At 40.9% G+C, this 13721-nt stretch overlaps 1 protein-coding gene across 16 annotated transcripts in view; it reads right to left on the bottom strand.

Annotated features, from left to right (window-relative positions):
* Nucleotides 1-13721, bottom strand: part of ZMYND8 (zinc finger MYND-type containing 8) — a 110398-nt gene that overhangs the window by 57964 nt on the left and 38713 nt on the right. For 10 of the 16 annotated variants that reach the window (XM_072633640.1, XM_072633642.1, XM_072633650.1 and 7 more), the window contains 3 exons: nt 12083-12231; nt 3251-3469; nt 1034-1147 (listed from right to left, as the gene is read on the bottom strand). In XM_072633640.1, the coding sequence (XP_072489741.1) occupies nt 1034-1147; nt 3251-3469; nt 12083-12231 (482 nt within the window). Of the gene's footprint in view, nt 1-871; nt 947-1033; nt 1148-3250; nt 3470-12082; nt 12232-13721 lie in introns of those variants that run through there. The other 6 variants (XM_072633648.1, XM_072633652.1, XM_072633641.1 and 3 more) reach the window with 2 other exon arrangements.

The following is a 13721-nucleotide window of genomic DNA, read 5'->3' as shown; positions in this document are numbered from 1 at the left end:
TTCAGTTTATCTAAGACACCTTAAGTAAGATAAGCTGCCTCAGCCCAATAAAACTTCCTCCTCAATCTCTTTCAGAATGTCCATAACTGGGAAATGTTAACATCTTCCAACATACTTTTCTCCTTTTTATTGCCAAGATGCCTCCTCTTATTTACGGAGACTTCAGTGGGTACAGCTTAGTCTCTGAAATGCTGTAAATATGCATTTGAGATACTTAAGTTCAAAAACTAAAAACTAAAAAGGAGGGAAGAGGAAATAGAAGAAGGAATATTGTATATGTTTGGCTCCTTTGGGATGCAAACATTATCTATTAATAAGATCTTTTCATTACCGGGTAGTGAATTTATGTATCCTTTTTTTTTTTCTAAAAGAATCTCAAAGATCTCTTTATTAAAATGCTCTAGATATAATTCTCTTCTGCTTTGTTTTTGATATCCAATCATTTGATTTGGAAAGTGAAACATACAACAGTTTCACATATGCACTAAAAATGCTATTTTATTTAAAGAACACAGTGAATCAAGGGTAAATGCCAACAGTCTCTCAAAACAACATAGGTCAAATCCCATTACCACAAATTCCAAGGGACTATTTAAATCATGATGATGGACTGTCCTGGAAAAATATATCTGGAAAGCCTCAACAATTGGGGCTGGACAGGCTTTTGTTATACAAATACTTGGTTGTAACAGGATCTCACCTATGAAGTCAGGGGACTAGTCTTCTACAATCCTTCAAAGGAAAGAATGGTTCCATTTTACCACCCCACTAAATGAACATGCCCACAGCCTTTCTATTGTCTTCTACTTCCTGGAATCTCCTTCAGAACATAAACTGCACACTTTAAAAAATTAACTGAAAGCCATCGCACCTTATTCTTAATTAACGGACTTTTGAATTCTGGTAGGTTAGAAGACCAAAAGTGTCTGGGCAGAGGTCTGAAAAACTAAACCCTACAAAGAATAAGAAACAAGTGAACAAAAAGCATTGAAGATTTTCATTCAAGCATCAGCTGCCAGGAAGTGTTCCTTACCCCCGGCTGCTTCATTTTCTGTAGGGCAAACTTGAGCAGGTACGATAACTGTTCGATGGTAAGCATTGTCATAGCTTTACTCTGCGTCTCAATGCATTCTGCTACAGTGATTTTCTATAAGTGAAAATTACACAAATGTTCAATTAGAAAAAAACTGTTTCCATGCCCTCCCATCATATTTATTTGTCCAGAAAGCACGCCTACAAGAAATACTTCTTTCTAATGGAAATGGGTCAGGTTTCAATAAGGAAGGCCACCAGGTTTCAGGGGAGACGAATTTTAACTGCAAGATATAGAGCTCACTTTGGCTGGTGATGGTCACTGATACTCCCTTGAAGAGGGCAGTGTTTACACTCTTTCAACTCAATGACCATGACATGTTATCTGCTCTTGAGCCTCTTGATCATGAAGGTGAGGGAGTTAAGAAGATCATAGGAAAGCAAGACTAATCAGACTGGGAGAACTTTGATTCTCCTTGGGGTTCAGGAATGGGTGTGAGATAAGCACCAGTGGATAGTTTCAAGAAGGCGGCTTCCTCAAAACGATGAACCATTATCATTCCAACTCTTCTGTTCATGCCCCTAACAGAAAGGCAGGCATTAACTCAACTGCCAACACCAATGAAAAGAAACGCTCTTGTCCATGGTCCAGATATTGATTTTGCATGGAAGGCTAGACGCTAACGTTTATATGAATTAGTTCTTCATTTACTAGTTCTGAAGTCACTAGAAAATAAAAACCAAATAAGAGACACCAAGTCTCTCTTAGTAAGCTGACTGATAAAATGCATTTGTAGCAATATTCCTAACCAACAAGGAGTGAAATGAAGAAAGCTGAGCTGAGCTACGTGGTCTTGGCACAAAGCAGGGAAAGCTTCTTGAGAAGATGATGATGATCTATATGCCCATGAGATTCACATCACAAGCAATGGAATTGAGAAACCATTTTTCTTCCCCTTAATTGCATTGGAAAGCTGCTACAGCTTTTCTCCAGTCTGAATCTTGATTCCACTGTTAAACAATTCAGGGTCTCCAGATTGTCACTATAGATGTCCTTTGGATTATTAAAGGAAAGGCCCACACAGCAGGTGAATGATACATGATGTAGCCATCTACATGCTCAGAAGAAAGCACCATCACATGGAGCATCCAATGTCTTTTCTCTTGGTTTGCATTTATTATTCACTAGATAATAGATAAAAATTCGTAGCACTTTTATCCAGAAAGAAAAGATTTGAACCCAGGATGATTTTCAGGTATTCTTCTTCTCCTCAATGCTCCATTATACAATTTAGAAGTGGTAGAGAATACAGGGGCTAGTCAAAGAAAGGAGGAAGAAGCTCAACTTCCAGACTCACTCTCAACTTTGGTGGCAAAGTCTAAAATGAAGAAAACTGAGCTTTTACCACCAAAACACCAGGTTTCTATAGCTCACTTTTAGCATTTTCCATTTTAAAAAAATATATCGGAGAATAAAGCAAGAGAATCTGGTTGTCATCATCTGCATTATAGAGGCAAAAGAAGTTATTTCCCAAACTATCAATCAAATGATACTGCCCCATTAAAGTAGTCCCAAAATTTGATTTGCTTTGAGATCAGGGGTGATGCCTCACATTAAATTAAAAGTTTCAGATTCTACTTTTAAAACCAAGAGCAAACATTACATTTTGCATTCTTCAGCAGCAAGAAACCATGTCTTGTGATATTGTTTGGAAAGGCATTAGTACGCATTTTTTGAAAACTCTCAAAGTTTTTTTCTTACAATGAATATCATTGTTTTCCAGATCGGACAAGAAGTATCTGAAATCTGCTATGATACAAACAAATCTTCTCTTCTTGATAGTTGTTGGAAAATCCCCAAGGCCCACCAAGAGAGGTAGTAGCAAAAAAAAAAAAAAAAGAAGAAAAAGTCAACAAATACTGTAGGATGTTTTTGAGACTTGCAGGCTTGAAGTTAAGTAAGTGGCCTTCTGAAAACATCAGGGAAACCAGAGATGACTAGTTCTCTGTCAGAAAGTAGGATGTAATTCCAAATCAGGAGAGCAGTCTCTGCCACGCCCAGTCAAGCAGATGGTCAAAGAGAGTAGCTACGTAACGACACAAACATTTTAGGCAGAGTGGGGGAAAACTTCCCCTGCCCCAAATTTGGACAATAGTAAGGAAAAGGAAAGAAGGAAAAAGAGGGGAGGCAGAGCAGTACTTTTCATTGGGAACTAACCTCACATTCTGGGCAAAACCAATCCCCCTCTGGTTCCGCAGTCAGTTTCAGACACTTAGCATGATAAACCCGAGGACAGAGCTCACAGCAAAGGACTTGGCCTTCCCGATGACAAACCCAGCAATAGAAATCATTCCGTCCATCCTGCGGTACAACATCAACAGGGTCTGTGGTGAGTGGCTGCTTCATATAGTAAAACGGACCATGTCTTAGTTCTGACTGAAATGTAGGCAAGAAAGACAGGTTTGGTTTCAAAACAAATTTGCATTCTCAAAAGAAATCTAAACAACAACAAAACAAAACAACAGCACATCACATTGCACAAATCATGTCATCATCCTACAGTTCATAAGGCCTTTCTATCATCCATGATTTGAAAATGGGGGGGGGGGAGGGGAAAGGTGCAGAATAGATCAAAAGCTTTCTAGCATCTACTCATAAGTCAGCTCTCGGCTACATAAAGGAAATTAGGAATCCAACATATGAAAATCCAAACATACAAAGCAGAGAAGTTAGAGGTTGGTGACTGATAGAACAAAAATTCAAATTAACAATAAACTGGGGAATGGTGATTCCCATTTATCTCGGGAATCTTTGACAATACAGCTTGTTCTAATGTACTTAAAATACTTTTGGGGGGGGGGGTCATAGAAATTTAGGAACACACCTCTTAAATAAAGTGAAATTCATGATGAATTGTTATCCTTAATTAATGTGGGATAAACCACACAAAGATTGAGACTACCAGTGACTTTGGGCAAGTCACTTTTCTCAACTTCAGATTCTAGATCTGAACTATTAAAAGGTGGGGTTGGATCCCAGAGCTCCCTTCTAAGTCCTTAGATCCCATGACCCTAAATTTAGGAGGCAGCATGGCATAGTGGATAGAATGCTGGAATTGGAGTCAGTAAGGACTGGGTTCAAATCCCACTTCTGACACTCTATGACCATGGACAAGTCACTCAACTATTCTAAGACTCAGGCAAATCTCTAAGTTCTTTAGCTTATAGATTAGTTTGTGATATTGGTGGAGGAAGTTCTCACACTGAAAAATGTCACAGATCCTAGATATACTGAAAGCAGAATCCAAAAGGCTTTCATGGGGCATCCCCAGCAGAGGGCCTAAAACATAGCAGGCCTATAATCCAATTCTTCAGGTCAATGAGCACTTGTGAAATAAATGCTCTGTACCAGGCACTGTCAGGTGCTAGGGATACCCAAGACCATAATGAAACAGGCCCTGCCCTCAAGGAGCTCACATACTACTGAGGGTAACTACCTGTATTCAGGTAAGTAATAAACAAAACATAGAAATAATAAATACAAGTGGTTTTGTAGGGACAGCAACAACAGCCAGAAGAAATCAAGAAATGCTTCGTGTACGAAGTGGGGCCTAAGCTGTGTTTTGAAGAAGCCTAGGGATTCTAAAAGGCAAAGGTAAGAAGGGAGGGCATTCCAAGTATGCAGGAAATCCTACATCACAGAGCAGAAGCAAGGGATGGAACGTGTGCATGGAGGGCCAGTGATAGCAAAAAGAATAATGTGGCCAAAGTTTACCATGTATGAGGAGGAGGAAGAGGAAGGTGTGATCAGTCTGAAGAAATATCTTGGAGACAGACTGTGGAGGGCTTTAAATGTCAAACGTGAGTATGTATTTTACCCTAGAGGCAAAAGGGTGCCACTGACGCTTTTTGTGGAAGGAAGAGGCATGATCACAGCTTTCGTTTAAAGCATCAGCTTGGAACCTGTGTGGGAGATGGGTTGGGAAGGAGAGATTAGACTTAGGGTGGCCAGTAGCCTGGGTGGGAGGACATGACCACCAGAACTAGGCTGGTGGCAGTGTGAGTGGAGAGAAGGGGACAAAGGCTAGAGACATTGTGAAGATAAAATACACAAGACTTGGCAATTGACTGCATCTAGGGAGTGAAGAGGATGACTTTTAGCTTCTGAACTTGGGTGACTAAAAGAATGATAGGACTCTCAACAGAAACAGCAAAGTTAGCAAGGCAAGAGGAATCTCGGCTTCCGATGGAACAACATTAAGTTTTCTTTTGGACATGTTGAGTTTAAGATGCTTATGAGATGTCCAGGTAGATGTCCAGCAGACAGATGGAGATGGTGGACTAGAGCTCAGGAGAGAGATATGAGCTGAATTAAGTAGTGCTGTTTGTTTGACTGGATGCCAACGGTCCAAAAAAACCATCAGCTTTTACAGTTCCTACGTGACCATGGCTAAGAGGTCTCCAACAACATTCTCTGGTCCTACTGATTCAATTAATTTGATGCTGACCTAGCCCATGACTCAACAGAGCCCAGAGTAGCCACTACTGAAACAATTATAATAACAGAACCATAGAAGGCTGTTAAGAGTCAGAAGGGACTTTAGAAATGATCTTCCTCTCCCTCCATTCTGCAGTTAAAGAAACTGAGGTTCAAATGAGTGCAATACAGTAGAACTGAATAATAACACTGACATCAGACAAGAGAACACCCACCTCAGAAGATGTCTGTACCAGGGAGCTTGACAGGCAGGCCATATAAAAGAATCCACGTTGGGAGAGGTCACTTTGTAATGAGGTTTTATTGTACTAAAAAACACCTCAAGCTACTAGATACCCTTTATACTCAGAGTCACTGAGTACTTAGCAAATCCTTGTTGGTTAATCCTCATAAGGCTCATGACCCCCAGTTTTACTCAATAATAACTGGGGCTCAGAAAGGATAAATGCTTTGTCCAAGGTTATGCGATGGATAAATAATAAATCCCTGAGCATTAAGTGACACGAGAAACACCTGGTCACTTTTTGTCCTTTTGATGACCACTTTTCAGGTGAGTGTCAATGAAGGGAGTGCTGGATTTGAAGTCAGAGGACCTGGGTTTGTTCTCAGCTCTGCTACTTACCAATAATGGGACCTTGGGCAAAGGTCACTTAACCTCTCCAGCCTTAAGGGTGCTTACCTATCAGTGAAGGGATGGGACTAGACAAGTTCTGCTGTCTCTTCCAGGTCTAATTTTAGGACACTATGATCCCAGGCACTCAGAGGAAACATCATTGTAGAATGACAATGAGGGTGATAGTCCTACCTGATAGTGTTTACTAAACGGCAGTGTGGTATAGGGGATAGAGTACACGGGCGCACGCGTGCGCGCACACACACACATCACTAAATCTCTCAATGTTCTAGACAACTCTCTTAGGCTACAAATGACAGAGAAGTTGCCAACCTGCACTTGGTAGAGGAAATTTCCTCACCTCAAAGTTGCTCACAAAAAGGACATTAAAGGTCCAGTTCCTATCTCTGTCCCTTGCTTTTTGAAAACTTTTCTCAAGCACTTTCTCATTTGATCTTCAGAGCAATTCCATGTGGTAGATAAGTAAGAAATGACCAAACCGAATTAAAAATCTGGGACAGGCCGATTCCCCAAATCTGACTTGTACCAAAGCCGAGAGTTTCCTATAAATGTAAGACAGGGATTCTTAACATTGTTTCTATCATGAACACCCCTGGCAGTCTGGTGAAGCCAAGGGATCCCTTCTCAGGATGTTTTTGAATCCATAAAATAAAAATATGTAGGATTTACAAAAGAAATCAATTATATTGAAATACAGTTCTCAAAATATTTTTTAAAAACAAGTTTACAGACCCCAGGTTAAGAACCTAGGAGTAAGAGAACAGCTAGAAACATGATAAAGGTAGACAGAGTCACAATGGTCAAAATGCATAAGCATCTCTGAGCTTGAACTTCCACTCAAGTCCTCCTCTCAGCCCTCATCATGGCAAGGAGGAAATCCTGGATCCTCAAAAGCTCTGCCAGATGAGCCCAAGTTCTCCCAGGGCCTATCAAGATAAAAAGGCTTTGAATATCAACCTAGCAACAGACTGTGGGTCTACTATACAAAAACCAGCCAAACAAGCGGGTAGTAACTTATCACCAGAAGGCTGCCCACCAACCAGTAGACGAAGTTTTTGGCCACAGCCTTTCATGAAACCATTTACTAAAAGTGTAGAGAGGTTGTGAGTTGGTGGAAGAAATATCCACACTGACGAAATCACGGATCATTGAAGTATCTGAATTGAAGGAAACGTTAAAAAAAAAATCACAATAAATATAAGTATATATGTACATATATTTCTGCATTTTGGATAATTATTTTTAGTATATAGGTTAAGGACTAGACCTATGATTTTCACTGGCATAAGGAATTCCTAGGAGAAGGAACTCCCTCTACCAATGCAAGTTTGGTTCCCAAACTCCCTCTTCCATTGGCAACTTTTCTGCAACATAAGCGTCTTGAGAGAATTGCCTAGGACCGGAGTGTCAAACTCACATAGAGAAGAGGAGCCCACTAACCCAGACATAAGGATGCATACTGACTTCAGTTTTAAAATGTAATATTATTCATGTTTTATTTATTTTATTTATTTTGTTAAATATTTGTCAATTACATTTTAATTCAGTTCATGCCTCATTCAGAAATGTTGTGGATCACACGAATGTTTGACACCTCTGGTACAGATTTAAAGTCCTGTTTGGAACTTGATGAAGATGACCAACTTGTATAATTTAGGGTTTGGGAAAGATGCCAGGGTCTACTGAGAGGTACAGTGACTTATCCAGGGTCACACTGCCAGTATGTGTCAGAAGTGGGACTTGAACCCAGCTCTCTATCCAACATACCATGCTGCCTCTCTTGAGGGGAATAACCCACATTCAGGCCAATATATAGTATGTGATTTTTATCTGGGATGTACCAGGAGTTAAATGACTTGGTCAAGATTAAGCAGCCAATCCACTGCACAGCCAGGACTAGAGCCAGGCCCCTTGGAGCACCGTTACTTCCATCTTCAAGACCCCATGACTGTGACACCAGACCAGCCCTCCACACTAGGGGTGCATTTGTTGCAGAAGAGCTTCCAATGACTCCAAAAATAAACATTCTCTGGAAGTTAGAGACCAACTCATTTACACAGAATGCCATATGCACTGCGTAAGAGCATAGGGGAAGCATTTAAAAGAGAGCTTTAAGCAAAAGGAGGAGAGCAGGCACTGCCCAGGAACAATGGTGGCACACAGCAACGTCAGGGCTTGTGAATGGGAAGGGCAAGAGGGTGCAAAGGGAGAAGCAGACATTCCCAGAGACATCCTCCCATCCTCCAGCCAGGGGAACTGCTTCTAACTCAACTTCGGGTTTCTAAGAGGTTTTTGTGGTTTTGCAAGCTTTTGCTTGCTTTCTGCACCTCGCTTCCTTCATCAAGTTAAAGAGCTAAAAATAGGCCAGGAATCCTCCCTAGGAGCCAAATGGAACTGGATGAACTATAAGTGACAAAGTAATTTGCCTAAAAGGACACATGTTTAATTTGTTTCTGATGTAGGCAAATGTTTTGATAGCTGAGGGGAAAAAAAATCTTTATTTCCCCCAAGATTAACTAAGGTTGGAGGCAAGCCACTAGAGATTCTATCTTACTGTCCATTCTTGAACTGAAATATCTTCCTTAAGCAGCAGCTGCTACCCAGAATTTGTTACTTAAACAATCCCACCATCCAGCAGCTACCTTTCATAGCTCATCTGGCTCTTGGAACATACTGCCTGTTAAGTAAAAAAGCATCTCTAATAGATAACAAACATGCTGCTTTGCCTCCCATGGATTGCAACTTTCCCCCACCTGTCTTTAGCTCTTGTACCACCCAAATAATTAGATAGACAAGTTCCAACCTGTGCTACTTAACTGGGATAATGCAGGCTTAAGATTCCGATTGCTCGATTTTTTTTCCCCCATCCCCTTTAATGGGTCACATCAACAACAAAGGGGCTTGGAAGACACCTACCACATCTGCAGGTTTATCCATTTGCATATGCTAATATGCCAGGTGGGCATTAGTTTAGGGATTTCTGTGCATTTTGTAATGTAATTGCAAAAAGAAAAAAAAAAAGAATTTAGGATCCCCCAATTTATTCCCTGAATTTATGCAAAGAATATCATAGAACATCAAGAACTGAGGTGGACCTAGAAATTAATACCATTCCAAACCCTTCATTTTACAATAGAAAAAACTGAGGCCCAAAATGGGGACATCACCTACCCAAGGTTACACAATTAGAGTTAGGGGCAAAGTTAGAACCAGGATTCAGGTCTTCTAATTCTTAGTACTGTACTCTTTCCACTACACTGTAAGTTTGTTTCCCCATTTTTTAACACCTTGAAGGGGGAGGAAGGGCAACAGAACAATAGAAATTCTGACATGATTTCTTAAGGCTCCCCAGCATAGGTTCTATGGCTACTTTATGACATTACATAGGGGAGGAAAACTAGGTATCCCAAAAAGATGCAAGAAAATCTATTCCCAAAAGGCACCCATAAGGCATGTAAGATTTATGAGGATACAATGGTCCTATGTGGTAGATGGTCACATTTCATAGAGGGCTTTTCAATAAAATGACCTCTTAATAGGAAATGGAGGAATCTGAATATTTGATTTTATAAATGGTTTCTCTTCAGAAAATACAAATAAGAAGTCTGAAGGGTGGTAAAAGTACAAAGAAGGAAATGGGATATTTAACATTTGCCTTAAAACTTAGGAATGTAGCACCATCTCCAAAGCACAGTGAAACACCATGGTAGATAGCAGAGTCGGATCCAAAAAACTAAGATGAAATTTAATAGAGACAAATATGAAGTCTTACACTTGAATCCAAGAAATCAACTTCACAAGTACAAGATGGTGGAAGGAATGGCTAACAAACAGGGGTAGTCTCAATGAGCCAACAGTGAGCTACAGGGACCAGAATAACTCATGTTGTCTGAAACTATACTGAGAGGTCAGGACCAGATAGGTTAAAGCCCCCCTAGTACTCTGCCCTAGTCAGATCATATCTAAGAGTACTTTATTCAACTCTGAAAGCCCCCATTAAAGAAGGGCTCTGCTAAACTAGAGAGAATTCAAAGGAAGGCAACCAGGATTATTAAAGGTGAAAAGATAATGCCAAGTAACTGAGGAGCAGTTGAAGGAACTGGAGATGTTCAACCTCCAGTTTAGACATGTACTAGAAAAGAAGACCTCCATGGGACTCGCTAACTCTCTTCAAGTAGACAAATGACTGTCATGTGGACCACGGGTTACACTTGTTCTGACTGGCTCCAGAAGAACCAAATGCAAGGGGTAGAAATTACAGAACGCAGAGATAGGTTTGACATATGGGAAAAAGCTTCCTGTAAACAATCACAACTATCAAAACGTAGAATGGGTTGATTTAAAAGAAAATCATTCCTTCTCATCACAGGTCCTCAAGGAGATGGCAGACTGTCTGTAATGTTAATGGAAGGAATTCTTGACAGCCTAGGCTAAGCTCCCAGGTTCCTTCTAGCTCTGAGATACTTTCACAGACACTATAATAAAAATGGACTTAAAATACAGCATGAGAGATATGGGTTAGACACAGAAAGTAACCTCAACAGTGAGAGCTATGGAAAGTCAGTATAGGTTAGAGGGTGGGTAACCTGTGGCCTTATGGCCACATCTGGCTCTCCAGGTCCTCAAGGGCAGCCCTTTGACTGAATCTAAACTTCACAGAACAAATTCCCTTAATAAGAGAATCTGTTCTGTAAAACTTGGACTCAATCAAAATGCTGCACCTGAGGACCTAGAAGGCCACATGTGATTTCGAGGCCAAAGGTTCCCCATCCCTGGTTAGAATATATGATATAGACTAGCTTCTCACAGATGGGGCAGAGTCCCATCTGCCTGGGATTGGCTGAGGATACGTCTTAAGGAATCAGAACACAGAATTATAGTATTTTAGACATGGAAGGAACTTTAAAGATCACCTAAAGTCCAACCCTCTCTCATTTTACAGATAAAGAAAATAAAGGCTAGAGAGGGGAAGGGTGACCTGTCCAAAAATCACTCAAAAAGTGAATTATGGAAAAACCAAAAGCCAGGTCTCAAAACTCTTAGTCCCGTTTTCTTTCCACTATGCTGCCTCCCTCAGACTTTGTGATTTTGCAAATAGTTATTAAAATAATCTCATTTAGATTCCTTTAAATTCCTGTGCAATTTGGGGATTATACATGCCCTGCGGTACTTCTTCTCTATCAGTTCTCCCACCCCAGCCCACCACTACCACCCCTGCTGTCTATTAGGAGGGTAGGCAGGGAAAGGGAATGTTCATTTTTTCTCTTTAAAAACAACAGTGATAAAAGGGCTCCTGCCAGAAGGGTGAGCTACTACAGATTTGAAATGTGGTTTAGGGATCTTTATCATCTGTTGCCTCAGAACTGAGGTCTGACTGTCAGGTCATAACATCAAAGGCAATAAAAGGCCTATGAACCAGTAGGGTATGACTATGTTATTCTAAAGGACAGATTTCAAACCTCCTTATTTCCAAGAACAAGCAATCCTGAGCCCCTGTTCAGCAGGAGGGGACAAGCTATTCCTACACACCAATCATAAGGAAGCATCTGAAAATGGCTCAGTCAAGAACCGCCAGCAGAAGCATCTGGCCTCAGTGTCCACTTCCTGTCTTGGCCATGACTAGGGGAACTTTAGAGGATAAAGGATTCTAACTATTCCAGAGGATATGAAAAGGGAGCGTAAAGGTCCCCAGCCTTTAACTTCTCAGTCTACACTTCTCTATCCACAGAACACAGGCTTAGAAATCTGCTGAAAATGGCAGCCATGGACACTAGGGTAAGCACCCTCCCCTTTTTTTTCTGAGGCAGTTTAGTCAAAACAGCACAAGGCAAGCTAAGGCTGCAGTTTCAGAAACACTTAAAAAACGGACAAGGTAACGTAGCTCCCAGAACCAAGGCAGTCCCAGAGGCTTCTCTTACCTGCTCTTTACTGTTATTGTTCAGTAAGCCAGGCTTCTTTTTCTTTTTGATGGGGCTGGTAGAAGTATCTTGAGGAGAGTGACCATTGGAAGAATGGGGAGGGCTGGGAAACTTCCTTTTTTGTGCCGTCCGCTCCGCAGAGCCAGGATCTGTAACACACACACATAGAGATTTAACTGACTACTAAAAGCAGGTCTGAAACTTAAGAGGGAAAGACACATTATAATATATAGTCTCAAATAAATAAAAACCTCCCTAGCTTGGGATAGGTTATAATACCCTTTGTTAAACTGTACAAGTACTAATGTACAAATGTACAATTTGTACTAATGTATAAATACTAATGGATTCTCCCTCCCCATTTCCTTTAACCTAGAAAATCCTACCACCCAATCCCACTCTTAAGCCTTACCCAGCCCACACAAAAACTTCAGGAGTATGTAAATAACTTATGTCGGAAACATCCTAACGGTTATTTTCAAGCATGGTGCCACCCCCAAAGACCCAAGTTAGATTTTCTGGGTCTTCTGTTTTGCAAGGCACAGTAGTTTTCCCCAGTGTTTCCATCAAAAGTACAATTTTTCCATCATTCCTCCGCTCTTCACATCTAATCACTCCTAATCAAGTTGTAAATAAGTGGCTCTTCCCAGGCAGAACAGCTCTCAACCTTTCCATCAAAGCTAAATGAAAAAAAAAGCCAAGAGACCTCTGATTTCCATCTGAAATGCCTATATACTCCCAGGCCTTCATCCCCTTTAATGTCTCCAGCAGCTGGTCTAGCCTATAAACAACACACACTATAACTTTCACCTGCAAAGACTTGAATCCACTCCATACCAGAAATCGACCTCCTTCACTGAAAGAAACAATCTAATGCCACCAGCCTGTAATGACTAGGCACTGTATCTCAGACTCATATCCTGGGAACCCCAAGCTTATAGGATTTAGAAGAGGAAAGTCTAAGAGCCAAGAATTACCAAAGGTTTAGAATAATGACTGCATCAAAGGCAGCGACGTGAACTTCCCATGTTGATTACTCTGCATGAGTGGCCTGGATTTCTTCTCCCAGATTTTAGCAGTCAAGGCAAGTCCACACAAGCTGAGAGAGGTATCAGTGTCCCTTCAATCTAGGCAGGGTAGAGCTGGGTAGTGCTTCGTATGGAGCTTCCAAATAAGGCTGGCTGCAAAGACCACCATTACTGATCTCCCCATGGAGTCACAACCACAGGAAGGAAACCACTTCCAGGTTCTCAGAGTTGGGTCTGATTCCACAAGAAGGGACCTTTCCCCTTACCCTTTGGAGCAAGCAAGGTCTCTTTTTCCATCACCACTTCCCAAAAAGGTAGAGAGAAATCTGCCTAAAAGTTCAGTTCTCAGTATTTCTCTCAGCTCAGAAACAATCCTTAAAGCAGATTAGGCACTATCCAGAGACAGGGGGCAAAGAGGGGCCTTTGACCGCAAGTTCTCCTATCAGGGTTCCCTAGGAAAGATAATCACAATTCAGAAGGAGACACAGACAAGAACTACAATTTAGAAACCAATGGGATGAATTTATTAGATTTTTTTTTTAAAGCAAAGTGTATGTAATAGAATTAGATTTATGGGTTCCATGAGCAATCCTCTCTGCTCTTTGTATATG

The sequence above is a fragment of the Notamacropus eugenii genome, chromosome 1, assembly GCF_028372415.1.
Source record: "Notamacropus eugenii isolate mMacEug1 chromosome 1, mMacEug1.pri_v2, whole genome shotgun sequence".
Taxonomy (NCBI): Eukaryota; Metazoa; Chordata; class Mammalia; order Diprotodontia; family Macropodidae; genus Notamacropus; species Notamacropus eugenii.
This window is presented reverse-complemented; position numbering and strand designations above follow the sequence as displayed.